Genomic DNA, 26940 nt, shown 5'->3' on the forward strand with positions numbered 1-26940 from the left:
GCGATAACAGTTTGGCTCCGGAAAGAACGCGAGAGGCGGGAGTACGGAGAGCGCCGCTCAGGTGGCCACGGGGGGGAGGAGCGATGACAAGTGGGCGGGGCCTGAACGCCAACCCAGAGGAGGCGGGGTTGCCTGAGGCAGGGCTTAGGCGCAGGCTTCCGTAACTAACCCGTTAGGTAAGTGCCATAGCCAAGAGCATAGGCAAACGACGGGAAGAAATTGTGCGGACAAGTGGGCAGAACAGGTGTGAACTGCGAGGGAACAGCCGGCTTTGTTTCCGGTGGTCTCGCGTTTGCACATCTGGCGTCCCGGGTGTGGGTGAGTGGGTGTGCGTGGTGCCTAGTGTGCTTTGTTCTCGAATTAGGTCTCCTTTTGCCTTCAAAAATCTCTTCTGTGGATCTTGCTTTGACTGTCACTCAAAATATGGGACCTTTGTACTGGCACCCGTGTTACTGCGTAGGGCACCCGGTTCTCTCCACCTTTGGACTTTCGTTACCTGTTTAACTCTAGAGTGGGGTCAGCCTCCCAGGAGTTGGTTAACATATCACTGGAGATAAATTCCTTTCCTCAGCCTCCCCGCCCCCTTAGTTCCCGTGTATTAACATAAACCAGTTTAAAAACTAGCTTAGTTTTGGTGGGGCTTCTTCCCCAAACCGATCACAAAACGGAATAAGCTGGTCTGATTTGTGCATGTTCAGACCTCTTGTGTCATATGATAAGCAGTAAACCTGCCTAGTCTTATAGTTAGGGTCATCTCAGGTTTGGGCAGACCTAGAAGGTAATCCGGTCTCTCCCCTCAGTTTTGCTCCAAATAATGAACAATTCTAGGCATAGAAAGTCTGAGCCTGTGGGCATGTCCAGTCTATGAAATACTGTGAGCTCCAGGACAGGTATGGATGTCCCCTCCACTGCCGCATTAGGAAGCACTGGGCATGTAATTTGTGAGGCTCATTACAGAATGAAAATGCAGGGTCACTTGCTGAAAAATCGGGAAAAGTATCATTAAAGGTCCTAAAATGTAAGCTGTGAAAGGATCATGCTTTGATTGCCACTCAAAATAGGGAACCTTTGTACTGACTGGAAGCCAATCCATAGATTCTAGAATATCCAGATCAAAACTAGTGCGGTAATCTGCTTGATAAACAACCCTCCGGCCCTTTCACCCCAAAAGAATAGAACTTGGCCTAAAAATAATCCTTTCTTTTCTTTTGCTAATAACTTGTCTGCCACACCCTTCAGACTAGAAAAACCTTCCATTTATGGCCCATCTCTGGGAGTGCCCTTCTACTTACTGGATGGGATGCTGCCTGGTTCACGGATCTCTTAATAAAGCCAATTAGATCCTCAACTTTACTCATTTGAATTTGTTCTGTAATAGAAGTCAGACGTGAGAAACAGCCCTATCTTCAAAGAGATGCCGGTCTAGGGGGAATAAACAAAGCAAACAGATCATCACAGGTATCCTCAATGCTGTAAGATCACTCAATACAAATTCTTCCTTACTGTGAGCTGAAATGTGTCATTCCTTCACTGGTTAACTGGCATATGTGATGAGTTCTGGCTTTCCAGTGTGTTAGATTTGGCTTGAATTCTGTTTCTGCCACTTATAATAGCTGTGGTGTCGGGTAAATACTGTCTTCTCTAGCCAGTTCCCTCTTAAGAAATGAGGACATCAACATGATTGTAAGGGGTTTTGAGAGAACATCTGTCAAGTGCCTAACATAGTGTCTGGTACATAAAATGCAGTTAATAAATAGTTATCAGCTTGGTTACCATAGCTCATTCACCCATTTAGGTCTTGTTTCTGCAGTTCCATTTATCCAGCTGGTTCCTATTTCTATTCCCATCTCTAGACCCTACTTCTGGGCCACTGACTCTCAGCAATGGAGTGTGAGAGGTAAGAGCTGTGTGCCTCCATATGGCCCACAGCTGTCCTGGAGCCACTCTGCGTTTCTATCAGAACCTTTCTATCTCTTTCTCTCATCACCCCTCCAACTCCCACTTCAACACACTGCCACGCTGCCTTCTGGGATGTTGGCTTGACTGAAGTTCTACATTTCTAGACCAGTTATTCAGGCTACAGCCCCCAGGGTTGGACTTTCTATTTTGGTGAAAAAGTAAATAAAAAAAAAACTGAGCTTTTTAAAGATAGTAAAGGGTGTAAAATTAGGATATGTTTGAATTTAAACTGGAGTCATTATTATTTGTACTAGAAGTAGAAATATCTAGGATGCTTTTATTATCCTCATTATAAATAAATTATATTAATTGAGCAGATTTTGACATGTTCTTAATTACTTAAGTACTTGCTGGGTGTATGGTAAAGAAAGTATGATGTTAACACTTGGAAAATCTAGGTGAAGAGTATACAGGAATTATTTATATGTATTTCTGTCCATCTGAAATTATGTCTAAAGGAAAAATTAAAATGTCTAATTCCTGAACAATTATAGATTATTCAGTTAAAAATATGTTTGAGGCCCTAGCTGGTTTGGCTCACTGGATAGAGTGTTGACCTGCGGACTGAAGGGTCCCGGGTTCGATTCTGGCCAAGGGCACATGCCCGGGTTGCAGGCTTGATCCCCAGTGTGGGGAGTGCAGGAGGCAGCCAATCAGTGATTCTCTCTCATCATTGATATTTCTATCTCTCTCTCCCTCTCCCTTCCTCTATGAAGTCAATAAAAATATATTATTTTAAAAATATGTTTGAGATCATTGAATTATAATTATATAGAACTTGGGGCCCATTGTCAACAGTTTATCTTTTATTTGGGAGACAAGAATATGCATATTAAAGTATAATAAAAGTTGGTATTTGATAAAGTACTGAAATAAATGTCAAGTTCTAAGTGTATGCAATAGCATATTTGTGGGAGATGTGTAGTTTGGAATTATCATCAAAACTAAAAATTCAGTTTATAAGAAACCTGGGACTCTGGAAAAGTTAAAAAGAAACTTTTTTTGAAAGAATTTTTCCAGTGCTGCAGAAGGACCACCTTTCATTTACTGAGTAACCATGTAGCTAGCAGAGACTATTCAGATTAATGAGGTTTTCCATTAACAGTTTTAATGAGAGTTCCAACAGTGCTCTTAGAGACACTCTCAACTTTTGCCTTCGTTCCTTGTTGCAGCTGGCCTAGAGTGAGATTTCCTGCACACCTTATTACTGTCGTTGGTTTCTTTTGCCTTTATTTTATTTATCTCCCTCTGCTTGCACACTTTATCACCTGAATATTTGAGGTAAGATACTAATTTCTGTGTATCTATGGCTACTTATTATAAAATATACCTAGCACATATTTTTTTAAATATATTTCTTTATTGATTTCAGATAGGAAGGAAGAAGGAGAGAGAGATAGAAACATCAATGATGAGAGAGAATCATTGATCGGCTGTCTCCTGCACACCCCCTACTGGGGATCGAGCCCTCAACCCAGGCATGTGCCCTTGGCCGGAATCGAACCTGGGACCCTTCAGTCCGCAGGCTGACGCTCTACCCACTGAGCCAAGCGGCTAGAGCCCTAGCACATATTTTTAAAATATCAAATTATAATTGGTTAGATTATCAGAATAATTAAATATTGAAGCTGTTTACTAAGAAAGTATGTTAATTTGTAAATGAAAATTTGAATTTCAAAAGCTAATCATTAACAGGAGTTATTTCTCTAGTAATTTAAATTTTCTTTTTTAAAAGTGATAATCTAAGAAACTTGTTTAATTTTTAGCCTAATGTCAAATATAGAATAGAAAACACAAATGATCTATTATGTAGAAGTACTTGAGCATTCTATACTGTTATCTACAACCATTTCATTACTTCATAAAGCTTAATAACTACTTTTTGTTTCAGGACCTATAGTCCTTATCCCAACCATTAGAAAACCCCATGTTCAATCCAGGTCTATGACTAAAGAAAATGAACTATGTACCCTCTTGGTTTGCCATTTCTTGTCTATTTTAAATGTCAATTATATAAAGTATCTGTATTAAAAGAGATTACTTGGACATTTTGTCACTGGGAATATTGAATACTAGAAGTTGTGATTGCTTTTCTTTATTTTTATTGATTTTATATATATATTTTTTATTGATTTCAGAGAGGAAGGGAGAGCTTGGGGTTGAGCCCAGCCCACAACCTGGGCCTGTGCCTTGACCAGGAATCGAACGGGTGACCTGATTCTTATAGGTTGATGCTCAACCGCTGAGCCACACCGGCTGGGCGTGGCTGCCTTTCTGTGAGAACAGAAAACTAATGCCCTTTTGCCCTCTTAATGTAACTGAACTCTGAATGTTCACTTCCAGAGCAGCAGCTATTTGTACGTGGTGCACTGTGAACTCCTATGATAATTAGCCTGCAGTAGTTTTATTTGTGCATCCTCACACGTGAAGAAGTAAGAAAATGGCCTGTGCTGAGTATTCTTTTCATATGCCAAGTCTAGAGGAACTTGTTGGAGGTAAGTACAATACTTAAAAGTTTTTATATTTATTTTAAGGGAAAAAATTAAAGTATTCTAAGATATGATTTATGCAATAGTACTTTCAATACAGAACTCGTTTTCCTTTTCAATACCTGTTCTATACTATTTGTATTGAGAGTTCAAAATTCTGGCCCTCGGAAAAAAATTAAACTCACTATTTGAAGATTCTTGATAATTTTACAGAATGAAAATAAATATAATAATCTACCTTTAAGGTTTAAGGGTGTGTGGTGCTTAAAGAATTGCACAATTTTGCTTTATTAACTTTTTATCAGTTACAGTATTCTTTTTTTTTTTAATATATTTTATTGATTTTTTACAGAGAGGAAGGGAGAGAGATAGAGAGCCAGAAACATCGATGAGAGAGAAACATCGATCAGCTGCCTCCTGCACATCTCCTACTGGGGATATGCCCGCAACCAAGGCACATGCCCTTGACCGGAATCGAACCTGGGACCATTCAGTCCGCAGACCGACGCTCTATCCACTGAGCCAAACCGGTTTTGGCAGTTACAGTATTCTTTAAACATATAACCTACTGTGGTGTATTAGTCAGGTTCCCAATATACTATTCCAACCCCATATGACAGACTACCAATGAACTTGCTTATATGCTTCTGTCTCCATGTATTTTTAAGTATTTCACCTTGATCAAACAAGAATTTAAGACAGCTTCACAAGATAAATTAGGAGGCAAGATAGAAAATAAAGAGAAAAAATAGGAATATAAAATGAAGACAGAATAATTTTTTAAATGTGTTTTTATTGATTTTTAGAGAGAGATGAAGGGAGAGGGATAGAGAGATAGAAACATCGATAAGAGAGAAACATCATCAATAGGCTGCCTCCTGCACGCACCCCTCCTGGGGATTGAGCTTGCAACCCAGGTATGTGCCCTGACCAGGAATTGAACCCACCACCTCTTGGTTCCTGGGTCGATGCTCAACCACTGAGCCATGCTGGCCGGGCGAAGACAGAATAATGTGAAACTGGAGAGCCTGTCAGAATGCTAACATTTGTTTGACAGCCTTTAGGCTGTATTCTGATGCTAACTCTAAAACCTAACCTTATTTCTCACAGTGTATCTGTCCTGGTAGTTCCTCTTTCCCTCTGATAAGGTTGAAGTCAAGAAGTGGACTCATATTTTACTTGGTTGTAACTCTCTTATATCTTCCTATTTTTTTTTCCAAAACTGAATGGCAGCTCATAAACCATTTGTTTTGCTAGTACTCTTTGCTAGTGTTTCTTTTCTATCAGTCTGATATGACAGGACAGCTGAGGCTAGATTTAGGATGACTTCTTGTTTTTAGAGGCTCTGATTCTACAAGACTTAAACTAATGGTTGACACTACTTTCAGAGAAATTTTTATAAGAACTTTTCATCCTTAAAAGTATATTGCTCTTAGATTTATAACATTGAGACATCTGTTTGCTTTTTTACTTTTTTAAAAAAATCTTCGCCCAAGGGTATGTTTTTTATTAATTTGAGAGAGAGAGAGAGAGAGAGAGAGAGAGAGAGAGAGAGAGAGAGAGAGAGACATTAATTGGTTGCTCCCATACACACCCAACCAGGGATTGAACCCACAATCTGGGTATGTGCCCTGACCGGCAATGAAACCCACCACCTTTTGGTGTATGGGATGGTGCTCCAACAGAGCCACACCGGCCAGGGCACTTTCTTACTTTTTATTGAATCATAATATATCTATAGTACAGTATGCTAATCTTAAGTGTACAGCTTGATGAATTTTAGCATATTTATGCCCATTCACTACCATCAAGATCAAGATATAAAGTATTTCCAGCATTGCAGAAAGCTCCTTCATGTGCTTTCCCAGTCAATATCTGTACGCAAGAGGTAGCTACTGTCCTGACTTCTGTCACTTTAGATTAGGGATCCGTTTTTTAAATACATCATATAATATATACTCTTTTGTGTCTTGTCTTTCTCAACCTGTAAGCTTCAAGGAAGTTGTTGCATGTAATTGCTTACTTTCTATCAGTTTAAATATTTACATTTCAATATGTCTTTGGAATCCTCTCCCCAGAAGAAAGGTAGTCCTCACCTGAGTGTCGTGTTTCTCCTCAGTGGTTTATAATCACTATGATTTATACTGGTATTTATGTGTCTTAGTCTACATGATACCTTGTGATTGACTATGTATTCATTAATAAGATCCCTTCTCCCTCTTTTTTAATTATACAAGTTTAGATTAGAAGTGTGACACACAAAAAAAGTTGAGGGAAGATTTGATACGTGGTGAAAAATTTTTACCTAATGCTAAGTAATCACTTTCCTTGTCTTTGTTAGTTCTGCAGAAGGGGCTAAAGGATAACTTTGCTGATGTGCAGGTCTCTGTAGTTGATTGCCCTGATTTGACTAAGGAGCCATTTACCTTTCCTGTAAAAGGTAAGCAATTTTTGCTGTTACTTTTTTTTCAGTCCTAATCTTTTTCTGAAATCAGAATGATTTTTAAGGATTATTTTAAAGTATCTACAAATAAGGATATTGTTTCAACTTTTAGACTAAATTGTGCTTAATTTCTATGCTCACTGTTTTTTTTGTGTGTTGATCAAATATCATTTTGTACTTTTGTGGAAAGATGGTGTGTTTTATGTACTTTAGTAACTTTCATAGGGTATATAATAAATATTTAGTAGGCTAGAATCCTTGCTATTACATGAGAATTTTGTTTTTAAGTGGTCAAGTGACTGTTATGGGAACTTACGTAAATATTTATTTATTCAAGATGTGAAGAGAACTTTAAAACCTTGTATTTGAATCATCTCTTAAATACTTACATCCTTCAACTAATTTGCCAAGGGATCTCCAGCTCGTGTTTAAAGTGAAAATAATAGCCCTAGTCGGTTTGGCTCAGTGGATAGAGCGTCAACCTGCCCGGGTTCAGTTCCAGCGAAGGGCACATGCTCGGGTTGCGGGCTTGATCTCCAATTGGGGGCGGGCAGGAGGCAGCCAATCAATGATTCTCTCTCATCATTGATGTTTCAATCTCTCTCTCCCTGTCCCTTCCTCTCTGAAATTAATAAAAAATATATATTAAAAAATAAAATGAGAATAATAATTACTTAATTATTAACTTAATCATTATTAAAGGGAAATTAATATTGGTGGAGTAAATATAATTTGACAGAGTATGATAGATACCTATGTCTGATGTCTTAATTTTTACAATAACACTGAAAGGTAAGTACTAGCCCTCGTTTATAGATGTGAAAACTGAAGCAGGATTCAAATCTAGGTCTGCTTCTAAAATACAACTTTCTCCTGCTATACCCTACTGTGATGAAAAATTTGAAGATAAACACTAATATTTATTCACTCTTTTAGTATGCAACTGACATCTTTGTTAAAAAATAGTTTTACATGAAAGTTCTGAACTCTGGTTCTTTCTCTGCCACATTCAGATTTCATTACCCTGGGAAGGTTAATTAATGTCCCTGGGGTTCATGGGGGATTTAAATGTCCTTTTGGGGATGGGGGGGGGGGTCTTACCAGTTTAAAGAGTCTTTGATTTTAACTAGACCTATAAATTCTAGAACTTTTGTGTGCCAGATGGCAATTTATCTTCACACCTTGAAAGCATTTAGTGCAATGCTTTTTTATAGCTATGTTTCTTCCAATTTTTAGAGTAATACATTCTCCCCCAATTTAAAAAAAATCAAATAAATAAAATAAAAATCAGAAATCACAGAGGGTATAAAGAAAAAAATGTTTAATCTTAATTCTGTTCAAAGGGTTATCCTTTGAACAAGAGGTTTCTGGTCAATAACTTAGGAGTCTTTAAATTGCAATACTAAGGAAGTCAGATATGTATATACGAGCTTTCATAAACATAGTTCGGCACTTTCTACATGAACTGATCTTGCTCGTGTCTCAGTGACCTTGCTATGTTTACTAGAATTATTTGATCTCTACATACTTCATACTTTTTGCCCATTGTTACCTGACACTCTCTCTCCCCTTGGTTCTCCCCTCTCTTTTGTTCTTTTGCCTCGTCTTTCTTGGGGCCTTTCCTACCTCTGTGTTTTTCTTTTCTTCCTCATTTCTCCCGATTTCTTCTCTTTCTAGCAGGCTCTTAAATTTGGATGTTTTCCAGAATTCTTTTCTCAGCCTCTTCTTATTCTGTACAATCTCTCTTGGATTGTCCATTTACCCCTGTGGTTTTAATGACTATTTGGATACAACAACTTTGAAATCCGTACATGTTGCCTAGATCTCTTTTTTTGTTAGCTGTGGATCAGTAATTCCAGCTGTCATATATAGGACATCTCCACCTATATATGCTAAGGACAACTTGAGGTCTACATGTCTAAAGTTTAACTCATCATATTTGCCTGTTCTTTCTTTGTTCTTTTTCTTAATTTCCTTTTCATCTCTACAAGTCACCATTTTTAGCCATTACTTGTCTTTTCTCTGAACTACTGAAATAGTACTCTATTGGTGGTTTCTCTAAACTTCAGCATTACTGTCACTTATGATAAAGAGTCCTATCCATGAGTAATTTCTGCTGATCCCATGGAAAACATGTACAAAATAGCTAATTATAAATGTAACCTAAAAGAATTGTGTACATCTGCCATATGCATAGCTGAAGAAACAGAGCAATTATATCTACTGTGTAATGCTGTTAGTATGAAACTGATAAAACTACTTTTTCTCAGACAAAAGGTAATTAAGTCTTCTCCCAAATTATATCTAGCTGTACTGTGATGTTAATTAAAAATGTAAGTGGAGCCCTGCCCAGGTGGCTTAGTTGGTTGAAGTGTTGTCCCATACACCAGAAGGCTGCAGGTTTGATTCCAGGTCAGGGCACATACCTAGGCTGCAGGTTCAGTCACCAGTTGGGGTGTGTATAGGAAGCAACCAATCCATGTTCCTTTCTCTCTCTCTGTCTCTAAAAATCAATGAATATATCCTTGGGTGAGGATTAAAAAAATGAAAGTATAAAATTCCTAGCATTTGAAGTTTACCACTAATTACTTGTCATTTTTATAAACAACCTTAGGAAAAAACAACTTTGATAAGAGGAGTTCGTATATGGATTTGTAAAAGAAATATTTACCACAGTAAAATATTTTAAGATAAATACAATTTTAGCTAAACCTCTCCCCAACCACCAAAAAACCTCACAAATTCTTAAAAGAATAGGTAGGTAACTATAGACAAGAAATTATAGAAACCTCATCCAATGCAAGTTTTGGCCCCAATTCTAGCCCTTTCCCTATAATAAACTTCATAGTATCTTTATGCTACCAACTATATCAAGGCATGCTTCGTTATGACAGTATTAGAGCCACAGGTGTTAAAATAGAACATGGGTCCTAGCTATTTACACCTTCCAACACCTACTATTTGTAAAACTATGAGAATGGGAAAGTTATCTACTCCTAATAAATTAAACTAGTGTTTTCTGGCATTTTATAGTAATTGCATTAGATATTTACCTAAATTTAAGATTTTTTTTTTTAGGAATCTGTGGGAAAACTAGAATTGCAGAAGTAGGAGGTGTGCCTTACTTAATGCCTCTTGTAAATAAAAAAAAAGTAAGTGTACTTTTACTCTTCACATTCACATGAAGATTATAGAATTTGGGTTGAATCCTCTTATTAAAAATTGTTGATGGACTCAGTCGTAAAAGTAAACCTGGGAATTTGTATAAATTATTATTTAAATAATACTGTTTTCCTCTTATAGGTTTATGATCTAAATAAGATTGCAAAAGAAATCAAGCTTCCTGGAGCTTTTATTCTTGGAGCGGGGGCAGGTCCATTTCAGACTCTTGGATTCAATTCTGAGGTCAGCATATAATTATTTTATTTTATTGATTAGACATTTGGTTTGTCTTTTGCCTTTCCTTCTCTATCAGAAATCTTAACTTCCTGGATGAATTGTAAGTAGTTAATATCATCATGTCTCTCTACAGATTTGCCACTGTTTGATACAGTTTTGTATTATAGCACATGCTCCAATTGATGCAACTATAATGGGGTGCTAACCCCTAATTTAGATTTTCTTAGGGTATACACTCATTCTTAGGTGAGTCCAAGGTCCTACTGTGGATCTGGATTGTGAAAGATTTTAATCCTTATACATCAGAGGATTTCAGCTTCTCCATAAATCTTTGCTTTTGGTACAAGAGCAGCTTTCGATCAGAAGATGAGTGGAATATTTAATGATCTAGTCAACACCCGTTTTCTGACCAAATTGTAGAAACCTACCCCAGTAGTATGATTATTTAAAAAAGGTAATAGCTAGTACTGTGAATGTCAATATATTTCCAACATAAAAATAGCACTGTTTCTTCACATCTCATAAACAGAAGAGTGAATGACATCTTCAATGTGCCCATTCTCTCACAACCTTTATAGATATGACCATTAGTCAATAATCAAGTTCTTTTGGAGAATCAATATAATTTGCCTCCTGTTCAAGGAAAAAAAAAACTAATTAGACTTTTTTTTTAAATTTTTTCTTTAATATATATTTTATTGATTTTTTTTACGGAGAGGAAGGGAGAGGGGTAGAGAGTTAGAAACATTCATGAGAGAGAAACATCAATCAGCTGCCTCCTGCACACTCCCTACTGGGGATGTGCCCACAACCAAGGTACATGCCCTTGACCGGAATCAAACCTGAGACCCTTGAGTCCACAGGCCAACGCTCTATCCACTGAGCCAAACCGGTCAGGGCTAGACATTTTAAGAGTCTCATGCTCTACCGACTGAGCTAGCCGGGCGTGGTAGGGCTAGACATTTTAAATAAAGCAAACGTTACAATGTAACAGGAACACTGTAAGAAATACTGTAAACATTTTATAAAATGTTTTTTTCAGCTTTTTGATATTTGTAAATCTTTAACATTTTGTTTTGAATCTAAAATTAAAAGTTCATATTTCATGTTTTCTTAGTATTGAAATAAAATGTCTTAAAATATAAGATAAAATTCTGTCATATTATTCAAGATATCCTGTTTGCAAAGAGATAGGAAGATTGACTAATTTTACTTTATTTACTTTTCAGTTTATGCCAGTTATTCAAACAGAAAGTGAACACAAACCTCCTGTGAATGGAAGTTACTTTGCCTGCATTAATCCTGAAGATGGAGGGTGCCTACTAGAGAAATACAGTGAGAAATACCATGATTATGGGTGTGCATTACTGGCTAACCTTTTTGCCAGTGAAGGCCAACCTGGAAAGGTGATTTTGTCCATAAAAACACAGTGTTCTTCAGAAGTTCTCAGTTAAAAATTTGAACTTTTATTGCCACCACAAATATGGTTTTCTAATAAATATCCAAAGTGCCTAAGTCAAAGCTCTTTAGCCCGGCTGATTGTAGCTCAGTGGTTGAGTATTGGCCTATGAACCAGGAGACCACTGTTGGATTCCCGGTCAGGGCATATGCCCACGTTTCGGGCTCAATCCCCATTGTGGGGCATGCAGGAAGCAGCCGATTGATTACTCTCTTTCATCATTGATGTTTCTGTCTCTTTCTCCCTCTCCCTTCTTCTCTGAAATCAATAAAAATATATATATATATTTTTAAAAATCAGCTCTTTTAATAACCCAGTTATGAAAGATTCAGAGAGTAGTACAGGTAGAGTGAAACTCTTATTTAAAACTGAGGTTAAGAATATTTAGTAAGCAATACGCTTTAGGAACTATAAGGTATCAGGATATCCATATGGGGAGTTAGTCAAATATATGAACCATGTAGCTGATAATGTCTACCTATAATTAGAATCTATGCAATTTGTTCATTCCTGACTGATCAAACATTGAATTAGATAGAAATGATGGTAGCAAAATATTATAGCAAGACGGAGGTAAGGAAAATTAATGCCTCACTTCAGATTTACTTCATGTTAGAACACAAAAAGATGATTTCAGTTTTAGCTTCAAGAACGCTTAGATTTTATAAGAAGTATGGATAGCTGCTTTAGCTACTTTGAGAAATGAGGTAGTGAAGTAAAAATACCTAATTAAGTGAAGATAACCTAAGTCCAGGATTTTAAAGGAAGTGACAAAAATGTAATCATTTTCCCCTCCCCTGCAATTAAATAATCCAGTCATGGAAGAATCAGAAAGTACTGTAGGCAGAGTGAAACTCTCATTTCAAACTGAGGTTAGGAATAACACATAGGAAGCAATACCCTTTCAGCCAGGTAATTCTCAACCCTTGACCACCTGGACATGTAATGATAAGAATCTCTAGAGTTCAGTGAAGGATTTAGCCATAACTCTCAGCCCAAGAAAGCTAAACATTATTATTAGAGTAAATGTTCTATCACACACACACACACACACACACACACACACACACACACGTATATCTGTATTGATATGTGGGTGCTCTAAGCAAAAATGTGAATATTTGCTTAATGGCATTAGATTGTATAATGTTTCTCTTTGGTAGATATGTACATAAAATTTTGCACTTTAGAACAATGGTATGCATATTTATGTCCTCTCTAGGTCATTGAGGTAAAAGCCAAAAGAAGAAATGGAAAACTTAATTTTGTGACTTGCATGAGACAGACTCTTGAAAAACATTATGGAGATAAGCCTGTAGGGATGGGAGGTACTTTCGTAATTCAGAAAGGAAAAGTGAAGACTCACGTTATGGTAAGGGCCTGTGGGGGTGTGAATGCATGCATTTGTGGATATGTATGTGTGTGCATGTGCTTAAGATCTTAAGGATTTTTTTAATGCACATTGAAAATTTTACCTTTAAAGATTTTACTAAATAAATAATAAATAATTTTACTAGATTGTATTACTTCAAAATTTAAATGACAAACAATACTGTAAATCATATTGTACAATGACGTCTAGCTAGAGTCATGTTAATGTATTAGAACTTTCTTTTCAATGTCTTTATTTTTCAGATCAAGATAGATGTGAGTATAAGCCTGAGAAGCTGATTATTACTTTGCCAGAATCCCATACTTAATACATAGACTTTACTATTAGAATGGTTGTAGTTTGGGGAAAAGATCTCATGAAAATTACAATCTATGGCTAAATATAATAAGTTTATAAGACATTAAGTATGGAATACTATTTGAAGACAGACCCAGGGCATTTGGGACTTTTAATATAATTTTTGATAGGTGAATGAATCAATGAAGTGATTTTATCAGTAAAGCCATTAGAAAATGTATTGTTTTAATGGTTTTTTTATCCTGTTATTTTTATTTATTTTTTAATTTTTTTAAATATTTTATTGATTTCCCACAGAGAGGAACGGAGAGAGATAGAGAGTTAGAAACATTGATGAGAAAGAAACATCGATCAGCTGCCTCCTGCACACCCCCTGGGGATGTGCCCGCAACCCAGGCACATGCCCTTGACCGGAATCGAACCCGGGACCTTTCAGTCCGCAGGCCGACGCTCTATCCACTGAGCCAAACCGGTTTCGGCATATCCTGTTATTTTTAAGTGGCATGCCAGCTGACCCTGCAAAGAAACACATTTGTGAAACTAACTACTTTTCCAAATTATTTACAACAGAATTATAGATAAATCTATTTGTAAATACCAAATGATTATATGATTGATACAACTATTGTGGGAAATAGCTGTACCAAAAAATATATATGTATATATATATATATATATATATATATATATATATATATTCAAAGGAAAGGAAATCAGTATCTTGAAGGGATATATATACTCCTATGTCCACTGCAGCATTAGTCACAATAGCCAAGTTATGAAAACAATATATATATACACACAGTATATATATATATATATATATATATATATATATATATGACTTAAAAAAGAAGGAAATCCTGTCATTTATGATAATATGGATGAATTTACAGGACATTATACTAAGTGAAATAAGCCAGACAGAGAAAGATAAATTTGCATGATATCACCTATATGTAGAATCTATATGGTGATTGTCAGGGGTTTGGGAGTGATGGCAGGGGAAATGGAGAGAAGTTGGTCAAAGGGTACAGACTTCAGTTATAAGATGAACGAGTTCACCCCGCCAGTGTGCCTCAGTTGATTGAGCCTCTGGTCACATACCAAGAGGTCACCAGTTCGATTCCCATTCAGGGAGTGTGTGGGAGACAGCCGATCAATGTTTCTCTCTCTCTTTCCCTCTCCCTCTCTCTCTAAAAACCAATTTAAAAAAAGATGAACAAGTTCTAGAAACTAATGTACATAATGGTAAATATAGTTAATAAAAAATACTGTGTACTATGGGATGACACATAAGATTAGGATGAGGATATACTCACAGGAAAACTGTGAGGCCACAAAAAGTAAAAATACATTAATAGACTCATTCCTTCATTTACTCATTCATACATTTTAGTGTGTACGCACTGATTGGTGATCCTTTTAAAAATTGAGGTCTATAACTTTAGATGCCAAAAATAGTCAACACAATGTATAAGAACTCTTAAACTTTTTAACTTAATATAAAATTTTAATTCTCAAAAATATTCAGTATGTTTACCTGTTTAATGATCTTTTATTGTAGCCTAGAGAATTTTCTCCCTGCCCATTGAACTCTGATGAAGACGTGAATAACTGGTTGCATTTTTATGAGATGAAGGCTCCTTTGATTTGTCTGCCAGTTTTTGTCTCCAAAGACCCAGTAAGTCTGTGTCTGTCTTTTATATTGTAGTATACCACAGTGAGATGCTCAAGTTTTAGGATGTTTTTTTTTTAATTTGACATTTTTTGTGTTGTTATTTTAAAACTAGGAATTATCCTGAAAGATAAGGAAGCAGGTGGCTAGCAATCTTGAATTAGGCAGAGCAGATTTACCTTTGAGAAAATAAAGGCACAGTCATTTTAAATAATACCCAAAGTCATGTTATTAAATAGTAGAATTACAACATGACTCTGTATTTGCTGTTTATTATACTGTTCATTATATTCTAATAATATACACTAGGAAAAATATTATACTATAGATCAATTCAAAGTAAGTATCTACCAAAATACTGGCTAGTGATATCTTTTGATCCAATGATTACATGCCTAGAAATTTATCCTTAAATATTTGCATAAGCGTATAAAATTATTCATTACAAGGTTATGCATGACAGAATTGCTATAAGAATAGAATAACTGGAAATAATCTAAACATCAGTTGGAAAGTGGCATATACATACAATGGAATATAAGGAAACTCTTTTATGATTTGATATACAAAGATCTCAAGTTATATTGTTAAATGAAGAAAAACAATATGTACAGAGTACTACTATTTGAGTGAAAAAAATAAATAAATCTTTCTGGAAGGATATGGAAGAAACTGCTTACATTAGTTGCCTGCAAAGAAAGGAAGTGAGTGAAATATTCTTGAGGGCAAGAAATGGAAAGATGTATTTTACTGAATATATCCTTTTGAATCATATGAATGTATCACCTACTTAAACAATAAAATAAAAACTACCATAGTATAAATTTAAAAGGTCTCCCTCCCCCTTAAGTAAATTCTGTTCAAAATAATTTGAATATTAACAGATAGTCTGTCTGTTGTTCTAGGGGTTTGATTTGCGATTGGAGCACACTCACTGTTTTAGTCATCATGGAGAAGGTGGACACTACCATCATGACACTACCCCAGATATAGTGGAGTATCTTGGCTACTTCTTACCTGCAGAGTTTCTCTATCGCATTGATCAACCAAAAGAGACTCATTCATTTGGGCGGGATTAAGTCAACTGCTACTCATTTAGAAAAAGAAATGATTAAGTTAATTAATTGATTAACTCAGGAATTGATGTAAATATAAAATCCAACAGAAATTATCTCACTACTTGAACTCCGTATTTTTGGCCTTTGAAATGAAAGATACGTTGACATTATGCTGTGTTGTTTCATAGGTCTATCTGAAAAATTTTATTGGGAACAAAGATACATAATGGAGATGTTCTTCATTCTTTTTTTTTCTAAAAATCAGTCTTATATTTATACCTTAAATATAAACACGACCTGGAGTCATGTGATTGGTTATTTTTACATAACTTACAATTGTTAGTTATGTAAATTACAAATAGTAATCACTTATATTTGTTTAAATTATTCAAATTTTCAACCTAGTCTCAAAACTCCTAATAGGATATTAGAAAAATCAGTGTTGGAAATTTTGATAGTTATTGAATCTTTGCATTGAATTTTAAAAATCCATTTTAGAAGTCAGAGTGTTTAATAATTTAAACACTTTTCTCATGGAATGCGGTGCTCAGAAGGAGGAGCTTCACCCCTTTTGGTGAAGTTCAACCATACTCAGAGTTTGCAATTTCCCTTTCACAAACATTAGCAACTGGATAGTTAGCCATGATTCCGCCTCTGTTTGGACTGCCAGCTGGAAGCAGTTTGTGTCTTGTTGGTTACTTGCAAAAAGAGAAGGAAAAACAAACAGCATCAAAATACAATTGAAGAGAGTATATGTTTTAACTTATGTGAGGCTATTGCTAAACACGGCCACTGTGCTTCGAGATACATAAAATTATACTCTTGCTGATTATAATGGTCAAAATTTTCCGCAGTGTTCTTCAGTAATCATTAGCCAGAAATTAACTATCTCATCTTACTAATGCAAACAATGTGCATTTAGGAGCTCTTCAATATTAAGCACATAGTAAATCTTCAAAAAATATTTTTGATTGTCTTTTCAGGATGTTACTTGTAACATGTCCTTTGAGTATAAATTACTAAATATTATTTTTAAGTAAGTACTATTTTGTAGCAAAAAATGATTAAAGCCCAGCCAGCATGGTTCAGTGGTTGAGCATCAACCTATGAACCAGGAGATCACCGTTCGATTTCCGGTAGGGCACATGCCCAGGTTGTGGGCTCGATCCCCAGTGTGGGACATGCAGGAGGCAGCCGATCAATGTTTCTCTCATCATTGATGTTTCTATCTCTCTCCCTCTCCCTTCCTCTCTGAAATCAATAAAAATATATCTTTAAAGAGTGATTAAAAATTTATATTCATAATATGACTTGTGTTTCTAACATTCTGCCTAAGGAAAAAAAAATATTATTATTCATTCATTCAACAAATATGTATTGAATACCTACCCTGCCCTCTGGAATGTAAGCTCTATGAGGGCAAGGGCTTTGGTCACTATTATAGCACTAAGGCACTAGTGCCTGGAAAAGGAGGCACTCCATAAATATTGGTTGAATGAATGAATGAATGGGTGGGTGGATGATTATGCCAGATACTTCACTAAATACTGGGATCTATCATTCAATCATGACAAATAATAAGCAAGTATATAATATGTCAGATGATGGTAAGTGCTATGAAGAAAAATAAAGCAAGCATTGGATGCATTATAAAAGTGGATGCTATTTTGTTGTGGCCATCCTACACTGAGAATGAATTCCCCAACCAAAATTTGGTTCAGATGAAATCTCTCTCTCTCTCTCCTCTCTCTCTCTCCTCTCTCTCTCTCTCTCTCTCTCTCTCTCTCTCTCTCTCTCTCTCCACACACACACACACACACACACGATATGAAAGGGTTTACTGGTTGCATAATGAGGCTTTATGGGGAAAGCAGGGCAGCTCCCAAGCAAGTTAAAAAATGGCTTGAGAGAACAGGGGAAGGAGACTGGCTGGGAATGGGGGCGGTTTATGGTGGTTAGGGGAAGGAGCCAGAATGATGGTTCTTCATGCAGTTTGAATTTCCCACGGGTGTTGAAGGAAAGAGTACCCACACTTTCTTATCAGCTGCCCAAATGTGGAGCAGAAGGGGTAGGGCTTAATAGCTGTAAGCAGTCAAACATCAAAAATGGAATCGGACTCTATGTTAACATTTTATATAGGGAGATCAGGGAAAGCCTCTGGTAAAGAGACATTTGTGCAAAGACTTGATTGAAAGAAATGAGTGAACCATGAAGTTATTTGGAAAAACATCTTTCCTGGCAGATAAAAGCCCCAGAGGCAGAAGAGCACTCAGTATGTTCAAGAACCAGCAAGGAGGCCACTGTGAACACAATCAGATTCTCATACATTAACCATTGGCGTTTCAACCAGGAAAAAGGACAGGAATGAAAGAGTAGGTGTAATTAATGAAAAGGTAGAAAAAAATAAGCTTTTTAGCAGAAAACATGATTGACCTCTTAGAAAACAAAAGACAATCTATAGTGAAATTATTAGTTCAAAAAGGTTCCTGAATATAAAATCAGTATACAAAGGTTTGTATTTCTACTAGTACATAACTAACAAGAAACAATTAAAAATGTAAATGTGAAAAAGATATCAATTACAATGTTATCAAAAGTGCATAGTAATATTTTTATTTAACAAAATCACTTATAACTTTTATGGATAAAATAGTAAAACTGTTGAAACTTAAAGAAGTTCCAAAAAATAGTTATAACTAGGAAGATGCAATCTCATAAAAGTATCAATTCTTCTCAAAACTATAAATTCAGCCCAGCTGGTGTGGCTTAGTGGTTGCACATCAACACATGAACCAGGAGGTCACAGTTCAATTCCCCATTAGGGAATATGCTCGGGTTGTGGGCTCCATCTCCAAATGGGGTCATGCAGGAGGCAGCCAATTAATGATTTTCTCTCATTGTCGATGTTTCTATCTCTCCTCTCACTTTCTCTCTGAAATCAATTTTAATCTAATAAAAGAAAAACATGCAAATTGACCATACCTTTGCTATGCCTTAAGCCACACCTACCAGCCAATCAGAGCAACTATATGCAAATTAACCCAACCAAGATGGAGCTGAAGTGAGCAGGAAGCTTGGTTGCTCCAGTGATGGAGGAAGCGAAGCTTCCGGCCGGCTCTGAGCTCCACTGAAGGCAACAAAGTTTCAATTATAGAAGGTAAATAAATCCCAGAATAAAAAATAAAAAAAAAGGAGAGGCTGGGAGCTTCCGTCGCTGGGGGGCTTGGCCAGCCTGAAAATAGCCCTCAGCCCCTCACCCAGACTGGCCAGGCACCCCAGTTGGGATTCCCCACCCTAAAGGGGGTGTGGCCAGCCTGGAAACAGCCACCAGCCCCTCACCCAGGCTGGCCAAACCTCCATGGGGTGAGGGTCTCCACTGGGGAGGGGGGGGGGGGGCTTGACCAGCCTGCAAACAGCCATCAGCCCCTCACCCAGGTTGGCCAGGCACCCCAGTGGGGACCCCCACCCTGAAGGGGGTGTGACCAGCCTGCAAACACCCAGGCTGGCCAGGCACCCCAGCGGGACCCCCACCCTGATCCGGGACACCCTTCAGGGCAAACCACCTGGCCCCCATCCATGCACCAGGCCTTTGTCCTATATAATAAAAGGGTAATATGCAAACTGACCCTAATAGCAGGAAGACTGGGAATGACTGGTCACTATGACACACACTGACCACCAGGGGGCAGACGCTCAATGCAGGAGCTGCCTCCTGGTGGTCAGTGCGCTCCCACAGGGGGAGCTCTGCTCAGCCACAAGCCAGGCTGATGACTGCCAGTACAGCGGTGGCAGTAGGAGCCTCTTCCTCCTCCTCAGCAGCACTAAGGATGTCCAACTGCAGCTGAGGCCTGCTCCCCACTGGCAATTGGACATCCCCTGTGGGCTCCTGGGCTGCCAGAGTGATGTCTGACTGCCAGCTTAGGCCCAATTCCCCAGGGAGCAGGCCTAAACCAGCTGGTGGTCATCCCCCAAGGGGCCCCAGACTGCAAGAGGGCACAGGCCAGGCTGAGGGACCCCCCCGAGTGCACAAATTTTTGTGCACCGGGCCTCTAGTATATATATATATAATCTCCAGTAGGGGGCATGCAGGAGGCAGCCGATCCATGATTCACTCTCATCACTGATGTTATATATATATATATATATATATATATATATATATATATATATATTTAAAAAACTATAAATTCAACTCATGCCAGTCTAATCCCAGTCAGGCTTTTCATAGAAACCAGTTGATTCTAAAATATATGAGATAGCAAAGGACCAATATAAGTAAAGACAATTTTCAAGACAACTAGATTAGGGGTATTTGATATATAGATATCAAAATGTATACAAGTAAACTTATGAAAAGTAAGACAGTGCAATTTTGGCACAGTGAAGGACAATCAAGCCAACAGAATATAAAACCAAGGCCAGAAAAGATACTCACATGATTTTATTTTGACAGGTGGCATTGTAGATCAATGAGGAAAGGAAAATGTATTCGAATATAGTAGTGCTGCCACAACCAGTTATTAATATGGAAAAATAAAACTAGATTGGACTCAATAGTAGGTGAATTAAAAATTTAAATGTAAATATTAATTATTTTTAAAGTTTTAGCAGGAAATATAAGGGAATATCTTTATGATTTAGGTATATGGAAGTATTTCCTAAAGAATATTAGGCACAAACTATTAGAGAAGAGATAGATAAATCTGATCTGACAACATTAAAATGTAAAACTTTTGTTTGTCAAACTATGGCCCAAAAAGGAAGAAAGCAGACCACAATCTGATAGAATAGCTGATGTTTCAAAACATAGCTGATGAAATTCAGCTTGTATTCAGAATGCATTAAGAACATCTCCAGCCCTGGCCAGTTTGGCTCTGTGGATAGAGGGTTGGCCTGTGGACTGAAGGGCCCCAGCTTCAATTCTGGTTAAGGGAATGTACCTCGGTTGCAGGCTGGATCCCGGCCCTTGTTGGGCTTGTGTGTGATGCAACCAATCAATGTTTCTCTCTGTGTGTTTCTCTCCCTCCCTCCCACTCTAAAAATCAATGGAAAAATATTTTGGGGTGAGGATTAACAATAAAAAGAAAGACATTTCCAAATCAACAAAGAAAAGACAAACACCCAATAGTAAAATAGGCAGAAGTTATGAACTGACATTTGGGAGAAAAGAGAAAAAAAAACAATGGCCAGTGTTAAATGTTAAGATTCTATTTCTAGTAATGGCAGATAAGATAATTCAGACAAATCATCTCACTAGAGGCAATTTTAAAAGCTGGAAAAATAGAAAAGTACCTCCTTGAAGGTACTAATGAGTTAAGATAGGGGAGGACTACTCGGCAATCAGTGTCTGAGAGAGAATGGAAGCTCAGCTTCGTTCAGCCAACCCCCATTGATGCTTCATGCTTCCTATGCATGACTTCAGTTTTAAAACTGTGACTTTTAGGGTGCTCTATTTCACAACAATAGGTTACTGATTTAAAGAGGAACCCATGGTGTCCTGGCAGGTAGCTCAGTTGGTGAGGGTCACCCTGATACACCAACGTTGCAGGCTTGATCTCCAGTCAGAGCACATACAAGAATAAATCAGTGAATGCATAAATAAGTGGAAGAAAACGATGTTAAAAAAAAATACATGGAAATGATAAGTCCTGGTTATTTCTAGGGGGAGGGTGAGAGATGTGAACTGGGAAGAGTACAAAGGAGCTTTAACTATATCAGTAATGTTTTATTTCCTAAGGTGGGTGTGAATACACAGATGTTTGTTGTTATTTTGTTTAACTCAAATGTAAAGTTAAACACTGGCCGGTTTGGCTCAGTTGGTTGAATGACAGCCCATGCAGCAAAAGGTCACAGTTTGATTCGCCCGGGGTTGAAGGCTTAATCTCCAGTAGGGGGCGTGCAGGAGGCAGCTGACCCATGACTCGCTCTCATCATTGATGTTTATTATTATTCTTTTAATCCTTATCCGAGGATATTTTTCCATTGATTTTTAGAGAGAGTGGAAGAGAGAGGGAAAGACAGAGAGAAACATATTGATTGCCCCCCCCTCCCCTCTCCTGCACGTGCCCCGACCAGGGCCTGGGCCAGGGAGGAGCCTGCAACCAAGGTACATGCCCTTGACCAGAATTGAAACTGGGTCCCTTTGGTCCTCAGGCCGATGTTCTATCCACTGAGCCAAACCAGCCAGGGCTTGATGTTTCTATCTCTCTCTCCCTCTCCCTTTCTCTCCCTAAAAATAAATAAAAACATATTTAAAAAATAAAGTGAAGGACATAGTATCATGAATCTCCTTTTTTGAAGATGGTCTTTTGTACATAATTTCTCACATATTTTCTTAAAATATCTTTAAGTTTATACTAAAGAATTATGGTGATTTAGTAATTAATTTAATACTCAGTTATTTTTATATTAAATATTTCCCTATTGTTCTTTTGACTTGTTAGGATTCTCTTCTGATATATTGACATCCTAGATATAATACCATTTTTTTCCTAAGAGGAGTTATCCATTGTATGTTCAGTGACCTCCATTTATGATAATGTTGGGTGAGGATATCCTATTTGCTTTGGGGAGGATGGGAAAATGTTAATGAAATATACTGTATGATGTTTTTCTATGAAATGTATTGGAATATCTATGTATTAAGATAAGATTGAATCATGCTATACCAATTTTTTTGTCTTAAATACTAGTGAATTCCTATGAGGCATATTATTAAAGAAGTGACCAGCTTACTTTTCAAGTCCCCACCATAATGCAGTGATGAGAAAAATCAAAGAAGTGTAGGTAAAGGTTGAAGATTTGGCCCTGAAAAAAAGAGTATTAACAGGCAGGGGGTGCTGCATTCAGTGAGGAAGAAAAGTGAAGGTAGAACTAATGCAAAGTGGACTAAGAACCTGTTGCAGACAGGAAGCCAGGAGATGGGATCCTATAGGCTTGCCTGTTGCCTTCACGCCTGAGGTCTCTAGAAGTTACTTTAAGGACCTACGCTGAGAAGTGCTGCTCTGCTAAAATACTTCTACAGTGAATTAGCTAGGGTCCCACTCTAAGGCTGCTTGCTTCCCATCTGATTTCACATTGGGAGTGCGCGGGGGGAGGTTCTCTGAAAAAGTCCAGGGCCTCTCCCCTGACTAGAGTTCGAATACAGCCTTTACCCTCCCATCAGTTTTCTCCACAGAGGAGTGCATGAACCACAGCAAGGGTACAGGCTGTTCCAAGGAGTACAGGAATATTAGGAGGTCTGTCCACATATTTTATTTCACCCGTTTTAATTTCCATTTTTGTGTACACTTCTTAAAATACATTGTTAGCTGAAATACATTTTGCTGACAGACACAAGTTCAAAACGCTTAAAGACCAGATGCATTTAAATCATCTTTCCAAACCTAAAATGAGAACATAGTCTGATAGACATAAAGGCAATTATGTGACTATTAAAAACTGAGTTTTCCACAGAAAATCTGGAATAGTCACTGGTCAAATCCTGGAACTCCTTCCTACCTTTGGCCCTTTTTCTCTAATACGTTCTGTGTTTCTGAAACGTTCTGTTTTTCTGAAGTGTGTTAACTACAGCAAAGAAGACTGACTTAATGCTTGGGGTTAGTTGCATTAGCAAACCTAGTATTTGCCGCTACAGTATATCTACAAGCAGACTCCCATTTGCTTTTGGTTTTAGAACTCCAGCGTCCTTTTAGGTTATCTGTGAAGCCTCTGTGTGGCCTGTTTTATCATTTATCAGCAATTTACTGAGCATCATCAATGTGCCAGGCATTGTGAATATACAAAGATGAATAAGACATGGTCTCTTGCCGGGATTCTTGTTCCGGCATCAAGAAGGGTTCAGGAAATCTGGAGAAGGCTGTGCGTAGATTAAATAGGAGTCCAGAGATGAAATATAATTTTGAAAGGCATTTGGGGGTCAGAGGAGCCTAATTTAAAGGAAACTAAGATCTAAGTTCTCCTCGTCTCAGGATCACATGCTTTTTATTAACACAACTTGTCCTGAGGCGAGGCAGAGATATACACTTCATAGGGTCAGGGTTTTGTACAGAGTCCATTGTCAGAATGGGGGAATTAGCCTACGGCTGTTCAGGTGTTTGGCCAGTAGGAGGCAATAGCATTTGGATTAAGATGCCCTGAGCTGTCTGGCAGTCAGCAATCATCCCTTTTCAGGTTTGGGGAAATGCCATCAGCCATTCCCAACAGGTGACTACATATGTGACTCAGCCCTTGTTGAGTCCCCAAATTCCATCAACCTTTTGATGAAACTCTTGAAATTATGACATGCTAGAACTGGCTTCCGGCAGTCTCTGCCCCAGCAGAGCTCAGTCTAGTGGGGACTCTGGCTGACATACGAACAAATAATTAAAATAAACAAGGGTAAATATTATTAGTATTATCCCAAAAAGGTACTGTAATTAAAGGAATCTGCATATCATAAATACAAAAATTGAAAAGAAGACATGAGCTTCTGGTACTGGCCAAGATGCAATAAGCTGACAACAGCCTATTTCTATCACAATTACAAAATACAACACATTGGACAAAATGCAAAACGCAACTCTCAGAACACTCTTGAAAATTAAGCGATAGCAGGCAGGCTGAAGAGGGAAATCAGAACTTGAAGAATGAATAATATGATTATGAGTTTCTTGATTTTTCTTTCCTCTATCTCCTGAATTTGACCCGAGGCAGCCTATGTCACACTATGCAACTGGCATGGACAGTAAATATTCCTGACAGTCCTTACTGGCCAAAGAACCAGGAAAGGGAGCCCCAGCAGTCATGGTGTGACAGTCTCCATTTTCTTTTCCTGTTTTCTCTTTTTTCTCTCAGCCCTGCCCAAAGGCTAAACATCTGTAATACCAAGAGAAAAACCAGAAAAATGTTTCCAGATGAACCAGGAAATGGGCCTTCTATGGTCCCATTTTTCTCTCTTTGCCCTTGGCCTTTCATCTGGAGGCTGGTCCCGGCTATGAAGAACTGCATTGCAGTGCGGGGTGTAAGGGACTAAAATTAACAAAAAATGGTATTTGTGACCAGAGGAAGCAGGAAAGGTGTGTATTTATAGTATTCCCTTATTAGCCTTTTAATGTCTATAAGAATTTTGAATGGGTATCCCAAATTATCTTTTGCTGTTCTGTTCTGTGTTTTTCCATTGACCAGTCTTTGAGTTCACTGACCCTATTCTTTTTTTTTTTTTTAAATATATTTTATTGATTTTTTACAGAGAGGAAGGGAGAGATAGAGAGTTAGAAACATCGATGAGAGAGAAACATCGATCAGCTGCCTCCTGCACATCTCCCACTGGGGATGTGCCCGCAACCCAGGCACATGCCCTTGACCGGAATCGAACCTGGGACCCCTCAGTCCGCAGGCCGACGCTCTATCCACTGAGCCAAACCGGTTTCGGCTCACTGACCCTATTCTTGCTATGTCAAATCTCTTAGTAAATCTATTCCATGGGTTATTAATGTCAACATTTTTTAGCCTAGAATGTACATTTAAAAAGATGTTTTTATTGAGTTCAGAGAGGGAGCGATAGAAACATCAATAATGAGAATCATCCATCGGCTGCCTCCCACGGCCCCCATCCCCCAACCAGGAATGGAAAGGAATGGAACCATGACCTGATTCAAGGGTTCACGCTCAACCACTGAACCACACTGGCCAGGCTAGATGCACATTTTTTTTTATAGATTGGAATTTTCTGTTCAAACTCCCATCATTTCATCCATTTTCCTCTTTCCTTTAACACATTTATAGTCCTTGCCTCCCATCTCGAATGGTTTGATCACACATGAATGTGTTCCTATTATTTGTTTTTGCTTCTGATTACCAGTCACTCTTTCCTGCCTCTTTACTATCTACTACTACTATTATTATATACTATATATTATGTGTTCTAGATGGTATCTTTCACTCTTTTGTTAGGCAGATGGAGAAACTGATGACCTCAATTCAATTAGAGATTGAGCTGGGTTGGGGTTGGGTTGCATTTTAAATAAGGCTCAGGCCACCTCTGCTTACAGTCTGTTATTCCACGTGCCTCTTCTGAGGTTTGAATTGAGAGCCTGGCAGATCTGTCTCCTCAGCCCTGAAACATGGGAGTTCAGTTCCTTCCTTCAGAAGATTTGAGCTCCATGAAACCTCAAGTCTTTTTCATGGAACACTTCCCTTTAAGCAGGATTTAGTCTTGTCAGCAGCACTGGAGATCAGGTATTTACTTCTCAGAGGAAAGAATTCAACACAAGATAGAAAAGGCAAAGTTTTTTGTTTTGTTTTTTTAAAATATATTTTTATTGATTTCAGAGAGGAAGAAATATCCATGATGAGACAGAATCATGGACCAGCTGCCTCCTGCAAGTCCACCACTGGGGATCAAGCCCACAACCCGGGCATGTGCCCTTGACAGGAATGGAACCTGGGATCTTTCAGTTCGCAGGCCGGCGCTCTATCCACTGAACCAAACTGGCTAGGGCAAAAAGGCAAAGTTTAATTTGAAGTGAAAGTACACCTAAGGGACTCTTGGATGGGCAACTCCAGCTAGGTTCCAGTGCCCCAGAATGGGCCTAGTTCCAGGCTTTTTATCTTATGCTTGCCCCTCCCTTTTTCTGCCTTAATCTTCTTCTTCTTTTTTTTTTTAAATATATTTTATTGATTTTTTACAGAGAGGAAGGGAGAGGGATAGAGAGTTAGAAACATCGATGAGAGAGAAACATCGATCAGCTGCCTCCTGCACATTTCCCACTGAGGATGTGCCCGC

General features: G+C 38.0%; 1 protein-coding gene across 5 annotated transcripts; it reads left to right on the plus strand.

The window, feature by feature from the left end:
• Positions 1–82: 82 nt before the first annotated feature.
• LOC308524455 (ester hydrolase C11orf54 homolog) lies at positions 83–25296 on the plus strand. Of its 5 annotated transcripts, none has more exons than XM_081098913.1 (9): positions 83–176; positions 4303–4454; positions 6790–6888; positions 9970–10043; positions 10195–10296; positions 11520–11696; positions 12972–13121; positions 15007–15123; positions 25011–25296. In XM_081098913.1, exons 2-9 carry the CDS (start codon positions 4400–4402, stop codon positions 25035–25037), a joined length of 801 nt encoding a protein of 266 aa, XP_080955039.1. In that variant the 5' UTR covers positions 83–176; positions 4303–4399; the 3' UTR covers positions 25038–25296. The 5 variants fall into 5 exon arrangements, with proteins under 5 accessions (XP_080955039.1, XP_080955035.1, XP_080955037.1 ...); XM_081098909.1 differs by lacking the exon at positions 25011–25296 and adding an exon at positions 16023–17824; XM_081098911.1 differs by lacking the exons at positions 83–176; positions 25011–25296 and adding exons at positions 186–318; positions 16023–17824.
• Positions 25297–26940: the final 1644 nt, after the last annotated feature.

Source organism: Myotis nattereri, assembly GCF_964212035.1.
Source record: "Myotis nattereri genome assembly, chromosome: 9".
NCBI classification, from domain to species: Eukaryota; Metazoa; Chordata; class Mammalia; order Chiroptera; family Vespertilionidae; genus Myotis; species Myotis nattereri.

Excerpts from the sequence above, each read along its gene's own strand:
- LOC308524455 (XM_081098909.1), top strand. The coding sequence starts at position 4,400 with ATGGCCTGTGCTGAGTATTCTTTTCATATGCCAAGTCTAGAGGAACTT. Across the intron at positions 10,297-11,519 it reads CTCTTGGATTCAATTCTGAG|TTTATGCCAGTTATTCAAAC; the intron begins GTCAGCATATAA and ends TTTACTTTTCAG. Across the intron at positions 13,122-15,006 it reads AAGTGAAGACTCACGTTATG|CCTAGAGAATTTTCTCCCTG; the intron begins GTAAGGGCCTGT and ends CTTTTATTGTAG.